The sequence below is a fragment of the Dicentrarchus labrax genome, unplaced genomic scaffold (genome assembly GCF_905237075.1).
Source record: "Dicentrarchus labrax unplaced genomic scaffold, dlabrax2021, whole genome shotgun sequence".
Taxonomy (NCBI): Eukaryota; Metazoa; Chordata; class Actinopteri; family Moronidae; genus Dicentrarchus; species Dicentrarchus labrax.
Window position 1 is genome coordinate 3,818,132 of NW_026136723.1, and position 16,708 is coordinate 3,834,839.

Genomic DNA, 16,708 nt, shown 5'->3' on the forward strand with positions numbered 1-16,708 from the left:
TTTTCCCGCTGACTCATCTCCCGGTAGCCTACAAAGCTACAGAAGTTAGCTTAGCATGCTAGCTGTAAACAGAGCGGAGCTTAGCAACACAGCGCTAGTCAGAGTGACTGTTTGATGGAGAGCAAACAGTGTTTTTGACGGAGTTTGTGTGATTGTGTGAAAATGTGTAAAGTCCAAATGCTGAGAGCGTTGGTGAAGCAGCGACTAACTGCGGCTGCTGAAGAGATATTTGGGCTGTTTGAAAGAACGATAGCAGAGTACGAGGAGGAACTTTGTCGTTCAAAAGAGGAGAACGAGCGACAACGGAAACTACTGGACGCTGTTTTCAACCCTCAACTTCGGTTACACAGAGCAGGTTGGTTCACTGTACTGCTTCTTCTCTCACTGTTCACACTCTGAGCTGGAAGTAGTATTCACAGCCTTTACTGCAGTAACAGGATGATCAGCACAATGGACTCAAAGGAAAAGTAGTGATAGTGCAGGAACAGGTTGGTTCCCTGTACTGCTTCTTCTCTCACTGTTCACTCTGCTCATAACTTTGACAGTTTATTTAATGGACAGAACTTCCGGGTCTGTGAAGTGAGGTCAACGCGGAAGTGTGTTTAACCTGCAGTGTCTCTAACAGCCAGCAGGGGGCAGCTCCTCTCTGATAGTATGGAGTCTTATGGAGAAGTTGATTGATGAGCTCAGTAAACAGTTTCCTGATGAGTTTCTGGTCTCAGTCTCTAGTTTCAGTCTTCTTCCATACAGCATGATGTTCATTTAGTAACTGATGGTCCCATTTACAGTAAAACAGACCATAAAGCAGGGTATGCTTTAGGGCGGGGCTACCTTGTGATTGACAGCTCATTCTCAGTGAGTCCGTCCAGCTCAACCAAACTCAGATCAAACTGTCAAACAGTGCTGATCAGATATGGATCCAGATTCTGTTGTTGACTATTTCTCTCCTCAAATCTGTTCACAAACACATTTCACTGTTTATCTGGATACTTTGGGTCCAGTTTTAAAATAAAACACAACGTCTTCGTATTATTGAGTAAACTGACTAAGGGAGATATTTTATGGATATTTCATATTACACATTATTTACAGTGGAGAACAGTTAACCTCAATAATTAGTGATCTGGATGAATTTTGAGCAGATTATTAAATATTGATTAGAGGTAAGTTTTTTTGATATTTTAGGGAACTTTTTTAGACAATTTTCTGTCTGTATTATGTATCTAATTAACTACTTTATATGCCTCTCTTTTCACAAATTCAGTGTTTTATTCTGTTATTTGATTCTGATGAGTTCATCATTCTGGAGGAAAGTAAAGAACTGACATAGCGACTGTTATTTATTATTATTATTATTAATATCATTATTATTATCACAAATCAATTTAAAACGAACATGTTTTGTCACGTTTTATTTTTATTTAAAAAATGTATTTGTAAATTGTGATTTCGATAATATTTAGATTAATTAACTTTTATTTTAAATTTTTAATGTCTTTTCTTAATCGGACTAAATCATTTCCAGGAAGGAAACGTCAGAACAAACTTCATCACAATGTTTTACTTTTGATTTTAGTGCTGATATAAGTGTTTGTATCATTCTGGTGAATGTATTTATTTATTGATTTAATTAAAAGACTGAAGGCCCTTTTTATAGGTTTATAGTGGCTTATTCTTCTGTCAAGAGTTCATAGGATATAAAAACATTTTAATGACATTGCCAGTATCGTTTTTTTTGGCCCCACAAAATGATCCAATATGTGATATTAAACAAAACTTAAATTTACAGCAGGTATTAAAATGTGTCTCACTGACTTATTGTGATCAGATCTCGCTTCCCGCTCTGTACGACTGTAGCTACTCAAACTGTTGTTAGTCAGTGTCAGTTAACTTTTATCAGAGACGCTCTGTGGTGCATCAATAAATCTACAACTGTGAACTGAGAGAAAGAGACAGGGTCATTATAGTTTCCTGAAGTACTTTATTGATCCCAAGGAAGATCACACAAGACATAAAAGAAATAGAAATAATAATGATAATAATAATGCGGACAATAAAAATATTAAGTTATATTACAATATCTCACACAATATAAATAGAAAAATCTAAGAAATATATATACATATGTATATTCCCACCTTATTTTTTAGTAGATATTGTAATTTAATACATATTTTAATGGTCCAAATTTTATTATTGTGCTACAGTATATAATAATATAATATAGAAATGTAATTGATCAACAGTAAATAGTAATAAATAATAGTACCGGTAATGTTAAGGTTGAGTAGTGCACATTGATCAGATTGATATTTAAGTTAGTTTAAAGACTCTCTGAGGGAGGAGTTTAAGAGTTTCACAGGCAGGAATGACTTCCTGAGGTTCAGCTCGGTGGAATCAGTCTCTGAGAGTCCTCCTGTGTTTGAACAGTTCATTGTGGAGTGGGTGGGAGACCTTGTCCAACATGGTATGAAGCATCCACTCCCACAGCGTCACTGGCCTTGTGGATCAGAGTCTGTTAGTGTCCAATACCCTCAACCTGCTGCCCCCAGACAAGCGCAGACAGGATAGCACTGACCACCACACACTCAGAGAACATCCTCAGAGAATAGAGACAGCTTTGGCCCTTCCTGTAGAGAGTTCTTAGCCCAGTCCAGTTTATTGTCACTGTGAACTCCCAGGTAGCCGTAGTCCTCCACAGTGTCTACACTGACCCCCTGGATGGAAACAGGGGTCAGAGGAGCCTTGGCCTTCCTCAGGTCCACAACCAGTTCCTTTGTCTTTGTCACATTGAGCTGCACATGGTTCCCCACCACAGCCCAGTACTGTCTCCTCACCCTGCTGATACACCCGACCACAGCAGGTCATCAGAAATCCTCTGAAGGTGGCAGGACTCTGTGGTAGTTGAATTAATTTTGTATCAGAAATGTGATTAATAATATGGAGGACTCTCCTTCTGTTGTCATGTGTTTGCCTGTTTGTTACAGAGCCAATCTGGTCCTCATCTATCAGGAAAGGCATCACTGTATCCAATCTCCTGGCCAATATGGCTGCATATAATTTATAATCTGCATTATATCTGACTGTAGTTCTTACATTCTGTTTTATCTTTTCCCTCTTTTGGTATGACTGATATAAATGCTTCCCTCCATAATAATGGGAGGGCTCCTCCCTTAAGTATATAATTAAAAGAGGATTTTAACAAGGGCAGCAATGACTCTTTCATACATTTATACCATTCTGATGGGAATCCATCACAGCACGCCGATTTGTTAGTCCTGAGGCCCGAAATTGCACCAGTTTCTTGTGTTGAGATTTCCGACAAAAGTTTTTCATATTGTTCTTTGCCGATAGAGGCGAGCTCTAATGAGGTCAGAAATGTTTGAATTGTTGACTCGTCTGCCTTATCAGACTGTGTATATGATTTGTAGTATGTTTCAAATGCTTTCTGAATACCCTTTAATTTAGTAGTTACCTTATTTGTTAAGGGATCCCTGATTCTGTGAACTGTACTTTCTGCTTGTTGATTCCATGAAAGTAGTTTAGATGCTTTAGGACCCGCCTCATAATAGCTTTGCTTCATGAATACGTTTTTTCTCAATTTCCTCACTAAGAATCTTGTCGATCTCCTGCTTAACTGGTCTAATTTTTTCAAGTATATCGACGCCTTTACAGATACTGTGCACTTGTTCCAAGTTCTTTAGTTAGGCCTAGCAACTTTTCAGCTTTAATCTGTTTTAGTCTTGCAGACTTAGCTATGATTTTCCCTCTAAGGCAGGCTTTAGATCAGGGGTGGGCAATTAATTTTTACAAGGGGCCACATGAGAAACCTGAACTGTGTTGGAGGGCCGAACCAACAATAACTTGAACTCAATTCTACTCAATATAAATGTTTCTCCCATTGTAAAAAGCAGTAAATTATATATTTTGATTAACCGCTACTGGTAATCAGAAGAATAAGGATATTCTGTAAATATGTATATAAATATATGAAATTGTGGTGTTGGTCAAATAGGAAAATACTCCTATAGATATAATGAACAGTAAAAGCAAAAACAATAATTACACCAGTGTTTCATTTTATTTTTAACATATTAATGTTCACAAATACTGAAAAGGTGTTTTGCAGTATGTTAAAGATAACCAATTGCTCAACTTTATACAAAAAGCAATAAGTGCTTTTAGTGTTTTTCAGTTCATTTTACTTGTTCAGTGGGAAAAATCCAGTCTGTCTTGGGCTTGAACAAGTGCATTGAAATTTGGCTGAATGTCTGAGGTGGATATGCGAAGGACAGGTGAGAGGTGATCATCAGTGATTGAGGATCTGTATCTGGATTTGTTGAACTTCATCATTGAGAGTGTCTGTTCACATACGTAGGTAGATCCAAAGAGGACTAGAATCTTCTGAGCATGCCTCCTCATGTGTGGAAAGTTCTCTTCTTTGAGGGAAGAGTAAAACTCAAGCAGTGAGACTGACCTAAAGCACTCTGCCAGAAGTGTGTCACACTGCAGGTCAATGAGTTCTATCTGGACATCACTGGGTGAATTGTCCACACTGCAGGTGAAGGGAGAAGAAACCATGTGCATTTCACTCTCAGCTGTTTTAAAGTCTTAAAATCGTCTTGAAAACTCACCATGCAGTGCTTCTAACATGGATGAGCACCTGTGGAGGTGATCAGCTGATGGTGTGGCTTCCTTCAGTGTTAAGTGGGTGAGAATGTTGTCCTCTATTTGGCTTGAGAGAAGCTGCAACTTTCTCATGAAAGCTTTCACTGCGCTGAACATTTCATGAACAAAAAGACCCTTGCGTTGCAGTTTGACATTTAGTTAATTCATTAATGCAGTCACATCTACAGCAAAACCAAGGTCTGCCATCCGGTCTGCATCTGAAAGCTGGGGGATGTAATTTCCTTTCTTCACACAGACCACGCGAATCTCTTCTCTCAGGTCCCAGACACTTTTCAGCACTTTGTCCAGGCTGAGCCACCTGAGCTGTGTGGTAGCTTATGTCACAATGTTCAGTCTCATCTTCCTCCAAAAGTGCAACAAACTGTCTGTGATTCAATGCTCTTGCCCTGATGAAGTCAATTATTTTAGTAACAACATCAACAGCATGGTTCATTTTTAACACTGACTTACACAACACTTCCTGATGTATAATACAATGCAAAAATGTCAATTTCTGCTCAGGGCTCATTTCTGTCACTTTTTCCTGCATTTTCTTCAAAAGTCCAACATTTTTGGACAACCATCCGTTGTCACACCTGCCAGCTTGTCCCATTTCAGTCCCAACTTGTCCAAACACGCATTTACCTCCGTGAACAAATCACTCCCAGTCTTTCATTGACTGCATGGCTGCCAGCTCCTCTGTGATTTTAAAGTCTGTAGTTATTCCACGTAAGAAGATAAGTAGCTGGGCAGTGTCACGTACATCACAGCTCTCATCCAAAGCCAGGGAAAAATAGTTAAAGTTGACCGCTCTGTTCTTCAGCTGAAGCTCCAGATTTCCTGCGATGTCCTCACCCTCCTTGTTACAGTACGTCGGGAGTGGGGCACGTTCTCAAATGCTCTTTTTTTTTTTTCTCCAGGCATATTAGTGCTGCAGAGTCGAACAAACACTCCTTAATAAACTCTCCGTCACAAAATGGTTTACTTTTTCTTTGTGATTTTGTGGGATATGACATCACTTGTCTTGTCAGCTGCATCTCTGGAGGGGCAAAGTTTAAAAAGTCCTTGTTGATTTTGCAGCTTAGCTAGCAAAGCATCTAACTTCCTTGCGCGCTCGTGATCAGACAATTTCTTGTATTTCTCCTCATGTTTGGTCACGTTGAGGCAATTCAAATTGTAATCCTTTAACACAGCGACCTGTGTACCACAATCTAAGCACACGGCTTTACCTTTGACTTCTGTAAATAAATATTTAGCAGTCCATGTCTTGTTGAAAACACGGCATTCAGTATCAACTTTTCTTTTTTTGTGTGTGAGCTAACATTTTTTGTCTCTCTGGTCTCTGTCTTCTCTCTCATCTCTTTTCTCTGTCTTCTCTCTCATCTCTTCTCTCTGTCTCTCGTCTCTTCTCTCTGTCTCTTGTCTCTTCTCTCTCGTCTCGCTCTCTGTCTCTTATTTCTAGTCTTTCCTTCTCTGTTCTCAGACAGAAACATAAGAGCAAAATTGAGTTTCAACAATACTATGTTTATACATAACCTTACCAATTATATTGGAGGTTTATTTATATAACCAATAGCCTGTACTGGCATTCAACACATCTCTCACACCCCTTTCTCCTTCCCTCTCTCTTACTCACACACAGACCCATAATATATCAATTATTACATGATGACATCATGATAAAAAATATACTTTATTTAGTTTAGCTTATAAACAAGAAAATACATCTGCATAGCTAATTTGAACCTATTTTTGCATTAAATCTTCATGTGTACTGTGATACTTCACAGATAAAAAACAAACAATGCCGCACTTGCTCTGTTCCTGTTCCTTGCTCTGTTGTTCTCCTTTCCCGTGTCAAACTTTTTTCAATTTCAACATGCGCATATGCAACACACCCCTGTACCCCCCCCTCGCCGCTTTTTACCCCCAGTGCGACATGTGGGGTTCCGCTGGCTGCAACGAAGCTGGCTGCAACGAAGCTGGCTGCACCGTGGCTGCCTGTCTGCACTGGTACGCCTCCACCCCCCTTTCCCACCTCCCCTGGTGCAAGTTGTTTTGAGTTCTTATGTTGTAAAGTGTGCTTATGTTGCTGAGGTTTTTTCCCAGTCCCACACTGTACTCCCCCACAGGAGCAGAGTCTGGGAGCTGCTTTTTTCTCCTCCCCTCTCCTCTTGTTGCTCCCCCTTTTCCTCCTCCCCCCTAAAAGAAATTTCCCTGCAGGGATTATTAAAGTATTTCTGATTCTGATTCTGATCCTATTCACTAAAAAATTTAATATCGGGAATTATCGGTTTCGGGTTTTTATAACCGATGTTTGTTCTGTAGGCTTCAGCATTTTTAAGCCTGCATGGAGTGAAAGGGGCACTCCTGAAGACCTTCTATGACTCTGTAGTGGCATCAGCCATCCTGTACGGAGTGGTCTGCTGGAACAGTGGCATCACAGAGAGGGAGAGGAAGAGGCTGGATAAGATCATCAGGAAGTCAAGCTCTGTCCTGGGCTGCCCTTTGGACTCAGTGAGGGAGGTGGGTGACAGGAGAGTCCTGGCTAAAGTGTCATCCATGCTGGACAATGAGTCCCACCCCCTGCACGGTGACCTAACAGAACTGAGGAGCAGCTTCAGTGACAGACTGTTTCACCCTCGATGTGTGAAGGAAAGATATAGAAGGTCTTTCCTTCCTGCTGCTGTTAGACTCCACAACGAACACTCTTAATATGTGCAATAGTATTACACCACAAGGTGTAAAACCTTCAAGACACCAGTTTGACACCAGTCTGTGCAATGCTACTTTATTTAATTATTATCTTTTATAAGCTACTCTTTGCTCTTGTTATCTCTTATTCTGCCCTTTCTGTATGTTGTTGCAAACTGCAATTTCCCCATTGCGGGACAAATAAAAGTTTTCTTATCTTATTTTATGAACGCAGCATGGGACATTTACTGGCGCGTGCTAGATGACGTATAACAACAACTACTACAACGCTAGACTGGTTGGTTGCTAACCGTGGCTAACAAGCAAACAATTTAAAGCTGAATGATTTTAATATTAACACAAACACATTAACCAAAGCTAGCGCTTAGCTAGCCATTAGTCTCCATAGAGTAGTTTTTGGTTTCCCATCTAAATGTATTTTCAGGTTTAATCCAGAATGATCAGTAATGTCCCTCTGTCCAATTGTGCGGTCTTTCACTTTATGATAGTCTAAAAAGTAGTCGATTCTTGAGTAAATATTATGTCTTGCCGAGTAAAATGTGAATTCTTTATCAGATTGGTGTAGGTGCCGCTATCAGATATCTATCAGTCCTAATTCCTGCAGCATCTTGTTTATTCGTTTTTCTATGAGACTCTTTTTCCTCATTCTATTAGTTGTTTCTAGTCTGGGGTTCAAAAGTATATTGAAGTCTCCTGCACAAATAAGTGTGCCATATGTTTCTGCTGCAATCAGACTGAATACCTTCTTGAAGAACGTGAGATCACTACCCGGTGGGGCGTAAACATTACACAAAGTAACTTCTTTATGTTCCAGTTTGCCCCTTATTAGAATGTATCTACCTTCTTTGTCTTTATGTTCTGAGACAAGTTCAAAGGATACAGAATTTGAAATCAGTATAGCAACACCTCTTACGTTCCCAGATCTATGGGAAGAGAAAAGGGAATTTCCTTTTTTTTTTTAGAACTTTTTATTTAAACATTTTAATTTCAATTCAATTCAGTTCAATTTTATTTGTAAAGCGCCAATTCATAACAGAAGTTATCTCAGGACACTTTTCAAATAGAGCAGGTCTAGACCGAACTCTTTATAACATTATTTACAGAATCATTAATCGTTTTACATAACATTTCCTGACAGATATATAAATGTAATAAACAAATGACAGGCAATATAGGTTACAATAAGAATAAACAAAAAGAAAAGAAAAAGAAAAGATTAGATAAGTAAATATGAAGCAAAATAGAAATAGGTGCCTAAAAAAAAAGATAAATAAGATAAATGAAATAAAAATAGAATAGTTATAATATTAATAATAGTAACAACAACAATAACAACAACAGGCAGAGGAGTAAATCCGTACTCAGTACTCCGTCACATCATCCATCCATCAGACCCCCAGGTACCTTAAAATACAAGTCCATCTTTGCACAAAAGTGTCCATAGTCAGCTGCAGACTTGCCATCATCCGCTCCATCCTGTATACATTTTTCAGTCTCTGGACCCATTGGCCTATTGTTGGCGGTTTTACATCCCTCCAGTTCACTGTAATCATTTTCTTTGCTACTAATAAAAGAATCCTCAGAATATATCACTGATCTGCATTATATAGGTCTTTGGGTATGGCTCCCAACAAAAACAGCATTGGTTCTGGAGTGACATCTACCACCAAAATAATATCAATTTCCTTTTAACATTATCCCAAAATCCTTGTATTGCCGCACAATCCCAAAAAACGTGTGTGGTGTCTCCAATATTTCCACATTTTCGCCAACATAGTGCCACATTGGGGTTTTTCACGTATGAAGAGATGATGAAGGGAGTATTAAAAAATCTGATCTTTACCTTCCAGTCAAATTTTTTTCCACAGTTGGCTACTAATTCCCTTATGACAACTTGTCCATATGTCCATCCATGTAGAATCTTTAATTATAACATTCAGTTCTAATTCCCATTTTTCCTTAATGTAGTCTGTGTTTTGTGAAGTGCCAGTCGTTAACCTTTTATATATATTAGATATGTGTTTTTTCGTTGGGAAATGCCTCTCCAGAACACTAATAAAGTACTCTTCTATTTCATTTGGGTTTTTGCTGACCAGCTCCCTTTCCTTATGGCTTGTGATATAGTGTCTTATCTGGAGGTACCCATACAAATCCTTTGATGGGAGGTCAAATTGTGCTTGAAGTTTCTTTAAAAAGTTGATGAATTGTACAGAGACCTTTATCGGCCCACCTTCTAAACCCTCTATCCCATACGGAAGGTGGGAATTCTATATTTCCTACTATCAACATGGCCCTTGAGGTAACCCTTAACCCACTAGTATAATACCCTCACTTTTATCTGCTAGTAGAGTTGCAACTTTTTTGATAAAATGTGGGCAATCTTCAGTTGGGGCATACACGTTAAGTATGGTTATCTTTATTCCCACAATTGTGCCTATCACCATAACATACCGGCCTTCGTCGTCTTGAAAGATTTTCTCATTGTTGTAGTACACCGATTTATTAAATAGTATAGCAACCCCTCTCTTCTTTTTCCTCCCATATGATGCACTATAAACCTGATCCACCCAATCTCTCCTCAGTTTTAAATGCTCAGTCCCAGACAGGTGTGTTTCCTGAATTAGAGCAGTGTAACTTCTTTAATTGTCCCAAAATCTTTTTCCTTTTGATCGGATTATTATTTCCTCTTATATTATAAGTTATGAAATTCAGCTCAGCCATGGACTTCGTATAATCTTACGATATTGCTCCCTACCTGTTTACACTTGGATGTCAAAGTGAATCTAATCATTAACAAAACAATGCCTGTAACATGTGTCAGGAAAAACAAAAAACAAAGAACACTGTATATAACACAGAACTGAACTTCCACCTCATCAACCTGACGCAGTGGGTGAACTGTGGCTGCGCTAGCTCCCTGGTGATATTGGGGCAGAGAGGTGTGACCTACCCTCTCTGTGGGGAATAAGCACACACAGTGCAAGTGTGATCAATATTACACTAACATGTAAAAAAGGTCCGGATGAGTGTATACCACTCATGTACTCCAGCATATCCTCCTTCTGACTATCTAACACATTACCTTATGATGTGACAACAATATATGTTATTTATATGTGTACGTTAGTGACGCTTATGGTATTCCTATAGGTCCGTTATTTATATAACCTTACCACTGGTTTAGTTGAAACAAACTTTTTATCCATCTTAATGGTAGATTCTCTTTAGTCCTCCTCCTACAGGAGGGCCCTGAGATCAGCTTGTGACAGAAACACTCCCTTCTTTCTCCTCTCTTGACTCCTCCATCCATCCTTCAGCTCCTCCTCGATGCGCTCCCTCTCCCCACAGTGCACGTCGACCCCAAGCTCCTTCAGCAACACCGCGGCACTCGTTAGTGATGTGAAGGTCTTCTCCCCTGTGTTCAGCAACACTCTCAGTTGTGCTGGGTACAGACTGTTCGCCTGCATGTCCATCTTTTTAAGCTGTTTGATAACTTCTCGGACCCTCGTTGGTTTCTGCTGTAGATTGGGGGAGTAGTCCTGATCAAAGTAGATGCACTTGCCCTGAAAGAGGACTGGCCCCTGGCTCCATGCCTGCCTTATGACTGTGTCCTTCACCGCTGCATCAAGAAATCTCACTATAATCGATCTTGGTGGAGCTGTTGCATCTTTAGGTTTGGCCACCAGTGACCGATGTGCCGCACCGACTCTCTCCCCCAGTCCTCCCATTCTCTCTTCGTGTTCCGCCAGCTGGTCTTTTATGTCGGAATTAGTTTGTTCCACACGGCTAAGGGCCAATTAAGTGTAGTTGTCCGTCTTGATTTTCTTCTTGAGTTTTTTTAACTCCTCCAGTATCGTCGAGTCCGACTGACACGTGTTGCTGCTAGCCTTGGTTTTGCTAGTTGGGCTCGGTGGATTCGGCTTATTATCATCTTTTCCCCATGAGGGGTCAGGTTTATCCTGTCTCTTTGCTGCAAGCCCACCCATGGCATCACTGGAAGTCAGAAAAAGAAATTTCTGAAGCCCATTTTCTTCAGTTTCTCATGTTCCAAGTCAGATAAATGTGTTTCTTACCAGAAAGCAACACAAATTTTTTCCCGGTTTAACTTTATCATTTTGCTCCTTTTGATGGGACTGTTTATACCAGTAACATTAAACGATTGTATATTGTGATACTGCATGATCATTAGTAAGTCTAAATCTGTATTCCTGTACCCGTAAAAATGTAACCCAGACCTCAAGTAACGAGAAAATGAGGTGGCTAAGATGTCATTTAGTTTGCATCGATTATTGTTATTGCCAAAGTTTTAGGTTATCAGAAATAATGTTAGGCTTTACTATGATCCTGCTCTTTATGTCCATACATAAACTATAATGAACCAAGATTCACTACTCATCCATCACCATATGCTCTCTTGGTTGTCGTGCGCGTTGCCGGCTCGTCGCATCCCAGCTGTGCTCCATGGTAGTAGGTTGGTTATGGTTTCCACGGTGAGTTCTTTGGATCTCCTCGCCGGTATTGGTCCCATGGTAAAGCCCCGCTTTCTGGAAATGGATCTTCTTTTTCTTAAGTGCTTGTTGAAGCGGAGTGTACTCCTTCCTCCTCTGATGTATGCTCTCGGCATAATCATGGTCAAAAAACACTCGCCTGTCTTGAACGCAAATATTTTTCTTCCAAGCAGCATTAAGGATTTTCTCTTTGACAGAACTGTAGAAACCGGACCACCATTGAGTGCGGTGAGGTGCCTGCAGGCTGCCGCGGGCCCAGCGCTCTGTGTGCTCCTTCGATTCCCAGACTCTTGTCCCGGTCCAGGTCAGTAATGTCCCCCAGTTCTGAATGGATCTGGTTTTCCACAAACTGAGGCATGGAGGAGCCTTCTGCGTTTTCTGGGATGCCGTAAATCCGTATATTGTTGCGTCGGGAATGGCCTTCTAAGTCCGTGATTTTAGCTTGGAGTGACTTCTGGTTGTCAAGCAGTTGGATCAGTGTCTTTAACTCCGATGTCCCACGTCTCTTTCCCGAGACTTATCCCAATCGTTTAGTTACCACCTCTATCTGGCCGGTGGCGGTTTCGATTTGCTGGTTAATTTCAGTTCTTAGTTCATCCAGTTGTGCTTTCATGTCATCTCGGAAAGTGAGTCGGTTTTGTGTCAGTTCTGTTTTCGTTTCTGATTTAAGCTCCCGCATGCACTCTGTCACCACCTCACTCACCACTATACAGAGGTTGCTGAGAGCAGCCCCATCCTCCATCTTGTCGCCTTTTTCACCGTTGCGAGTTTCGTTCACGTTGTCTTCTTTGTGTGTTTCTAGTTCTGTATTGCTCCGTAGACCATCTCTCCCTTTTTTTACCTTTATCACTTTAGTTGTGTTATATTCTTGAATCATGGGGAATTAGTTCTATTGATGCAAGAGCTCTTCTGTAAGCTGCCATGCTAGTAGGCAGGCCACCGGAAGTTCTGACTCATCCTGGAATTAATATTGATCAAATTCATGATTTCATACCTGTAGAACCTAACCGAGCTAAGAGCCCAGAAAACAAACTGTTAAGAATTTGATAATAGACTTACAGCAGGTTACAAAAAAGAAGCCTCTGTCTAACTACAGTTATCCAGTCTGGATTTAACAGAAAGTGTTGGTTCTCCATAACGTCTATTTGTATTTTCTGTGTCCTGCAGATGTCCAGCAGCTGTCGCTGAGTAAAGAAGAGGTTCCTCCTGAGCAGCAGCAGGAGTGGAGACCCAGTCTGGACCAGGAGGACCCAGAGCCCCCACACATTAAAGAGGAACAGGAGGAAGTCGGGACCAGTCAGGAGGGAGAGCAACTTCAAGGGTTCACATTCACTCCTGTCCCTGTGAAGAGTGAAGATGATGATGATGAAGAGAAACCTCAGTCCTCACAGCTTCATCAAAGACAAACTGAACAGATGGAAACAGATGATAGAGAGGACTGTGGAGGACCAGAGCCAGCCAGAAACTCAGATCCAGGTGAACATTTACAACCTGATACGGATGGTAAGACTGAAGAGACGTCTGAAACTGACGTCAGTGATGGTGATTGGAAGACAACAGAACCTCAGTCGGGTTATAGTAGATGTAAAAAGCCTTTCAGCTGTTCAATTTGTGAGAGAGGTTTTTCATCGAGAAAAAGTTTGAATTATCACATGAAAATCCACAAAGACAAACCTTTCAGCTGCTCAGTGTGCGGTAAACGCTTCAGTCTAAAGAGTGATCAGCAGGAACACATGAGAACTCACACAGGTGAGAAATCATTCAGCTGCTCAGTGTGTGGTAAAAGCTTTATTCAGAAGAGTAATCTGCGGTTACACATGAGAACTCACACAGGTGAGAAACCATTCAGCTGCTCGGTGTGCGGTAAAAGCTTTATTCAGAAGAGTAATCTGCAGTTACACATGAGAACTCACACTGGTGAGAAACCTTATGGCTGCTCAGTTTGCAGTAAATGCTTCACTCTAAACCGTAATCTGCAGGATCACATGAAAACTCACACAGGTGAGAAACCTTTCAGCTGCACAGTTTGCAACAGAAGCTTCAGTCAAAAGATTCATCTGCAGGAACACATGATAACTCACACAGGTGAGAAATTATTCAGTTGTTCAGTGTGCAATAAAAGTTTTACACTACAACGTACTGTGCAGAATCACATGAAAACTCACACAGGCGAGAAACCCTTCAGCTGCACAGTTTGCAACAGAAGCTTCAGTCAAAAGATTCATCTGAAGGAACACATGAGAACACACACAGGAGAGAAACCTTTTGGCTGCTCAGTTTGCAGTAAAAATTTCTCTATGAAGCATAATCTGCTTGAACACATGAAAACTCACACAGGTGAGAAACCATTCAGCTGCTCAGTGTGTGGTAAAGGCTTCAGTCAAAATAGTGATGTGCAGAGACACATGAGAACTCACACAGGGGATAGACCCTACCACTGCTTAGTGTGCAAGAAAAGTTTCAGTCAAAATAATCATCTGCATTCACACATGAGAACTCACACAGGTGAAAAACCATTCAGCTGCTTAGTGTGCAAGAAAAGCTTCAGTCAAAAGATTCATCTGCAGTCACACATGAGAATACATGAGTAGCAGCAGGCAATAAAGGAGCCTGTTCAACAAGTTATCTATCTGTTTAGTCGGTTTATATTATGTTCAGGAGCTTTAAAACAAAGTTTTTTGAGGGGTTTTTGCCACATTTGTCAGTCTTGGATACATTTAAGCCTTTACCTGAGGGGGATAATGATTCGGTTTTTGTTTTTATTTTGGTGTATGTTGGAGTCTCAGAATATGTAGCTCAGCCTGTTAGGTGTGACAAGAATAATGTTTTTTTCTTTTAAATGTATTTATTTATTACACAGAACCAGTCATTTTCATCCTATCTAAGAGTTTTGGAACCACACTGATTTGCTAGCTTTGTGCTATTAAATCATGTATTGTTGGCTAATATAAACGCTGTTTGTCATAATACATAAGTTTGTATCATGGATCATGTTAGTCATTTTGCAAGCTAACATTGACCATAGATAATATTTTGCTACCAATAATGTTAGCAAGTAAGCATATTAGGCCAGCCAGCTTGGGTGAAGGCTAGGCCTGTCTAACCCTTACTACTAGTCATAGGAAGGAATGTTCCTGGTAATCATGTAATCCTCAGTCTACAGTCCGTATGTAGGACTTTATGCACTTTATGGAATGGCTTTTAGTGCATTTAAAAGAATAATTTGGGGCACTGTTTTCCCACTAATTGTGTAAACCGATGGCCGATGTTTAATTTTAAATTCAATGCATAACAATAAGAGTACAGAACAGCTGATAAACTGAACAATGAACCCAAACAGTGACCACAATAAGTGCAGGAAATTTATGTAAAGCCAGAGATTTTATAATATTTGCTGTGAATATTGATCAGAGTTGTGTTTTCCTGATATTTTTATACAATTATCTGTCTGTATTCTGTATTTTCTATCATTTTTTAACAGCAATACATACTTCAAAAGCTTCTTTTATGACAAATTCAGTGTTTTCCTTTCCCTGATGCTTGTTCTAGTTGGTTGTTTTTACTTTTCCTATGCAGGATGAGCTTGTTTATATAGCTTGTGTTCAAGGTTTATATTATTTATTCTTCACAGAAATTAATGAAATGCTGAGATATAGGCTTGCTGTGTATATTTTTAAAGTTTTCTTACACCCCTTACAATCAAGAAGGTCTTTCGACCCATAGTGGGGGTCACGGCCCCCGGTTTTAGGGAATATAATCGACCATTTGAAATGCCAAACTTCTTTACCTCTTAAACACTTTACAGACTTATAACTCTGCAACATGGGGGTATCCAACGTGGTTCCTGAGGGCAGCTGGTAGCCTGTGAGTAGCCTATGAGTATTCACTGAGCATGTTCTGTAATCTTCTTAATCTTTCAAGGAAGTAGGAACTGGTTCTGTTGTGTCAGAACATTTAAATACATTACCAATATGTTTCATTAATTAAAAGTAGAGCAGATTTTTTATAAGACCCGACCTGCAACCACTCCAACAATGGTTCCGCCCTGTATATGAAAATTACTAAAGGTCAAAATCCACGCTGTGTGTTAAATCCAAACATGTTTCAAAAACCTATTCCACATGATGCAGGTGGCCCTGAAACATCCTCCCAGACACAAATAAAGTATTCAGTGCACATTCAATAAAATGAAACTTAGATTAGAGTAGGACGTTCCTCTTTGATAAAGCTTATAGTTCCTGAACCATCCCTTAGTTATGCTGCTATAGGCCTAGACTATCGGGGGATTTCCCATGGTGCACTGAGCTCCTCTCTTCCTCTCTCTTTCTGCACTCATTCATGTCCCATTAATGCATGTTACTAACTTCACTTCTTCCCCGGAGTTCTTGTGCTTTCTCATCTCGCAGGTTCTTATCGATCCTGGCGGAGCCTCCTGCCATGGTCCTGCTTGACTGCCATTGCTAATATCACTGATATTAGTGTTATTATTATTATTATAAGTATTATTATAGCTGCAGTTACTGTTGTTACTATTGTCACTGCTCGTTGTCCTCCATCGTTGCTGCCGTCATCATCTTGTTCTTTATGTTCATCATCATCAGTCACTACTATTAGTGTAGTTGTTGCTACTGTTGTTGTGCATCTCTCTGTCTCTCTCTCTCTCTCTCTCCCACCCACCTTGAGCCGAAGGATCTGTCCGATGTTTCTGCCTCTTAAAAGGAAGTTTTTCCTTGCCGCTGTCTCCAAGGTGGTACTGTTGGGTCTCTGTAAATGTTATAAGGAGTTTGGTCTAGACCTGCTCTATTTGAAAAGTGTCC

At 40.2% G+C, this 16,708-nt stretch overlaps 2 protein-coding genes across 2 annotated transcripts in view; both read left to right on the forward strand.

Moving 5' to 3' along the window:
* LOC127357971 (zinc finger protein 665-like) overlaps window positions 1-16,708 on the forward strand; it is a 145,085-nt gene that overhangs the window by 97,517 nt on the left and 30,860 nt on the right. Inside the window, 1 exon segment of the mRNA XM_051390662.1 lies at window positions 13,091-13,394. Coding sequence (XP_051246622.1) covers window positions 13,091-13,394 — 304 coding nt within the window.
* The window catches only part of LOC127357692 (gastrula zinc finger protein XlCGF8.2DB-like), a 61,998-nt gene continuing 58,833 nt past the window's right edge, over window positions 13,544-16,708 (forward strand). Inside the window, exons 1-2 of the mRNA XM_051390045.1 lie at window positions 13,544-13,586; window positions 13,647-16,297. Of these exons, the coding sequence (XP_051246005.1) occupies window positions 13,544-13,586; window positions 13,647-14,482 (879 nt within the window). The 3' untranslated portion in view covers window positions 14,483-16,297. The remainder of the gene's footprint in view (window positions 13,587-13,646; window positions 16,298-16,708) is intronic.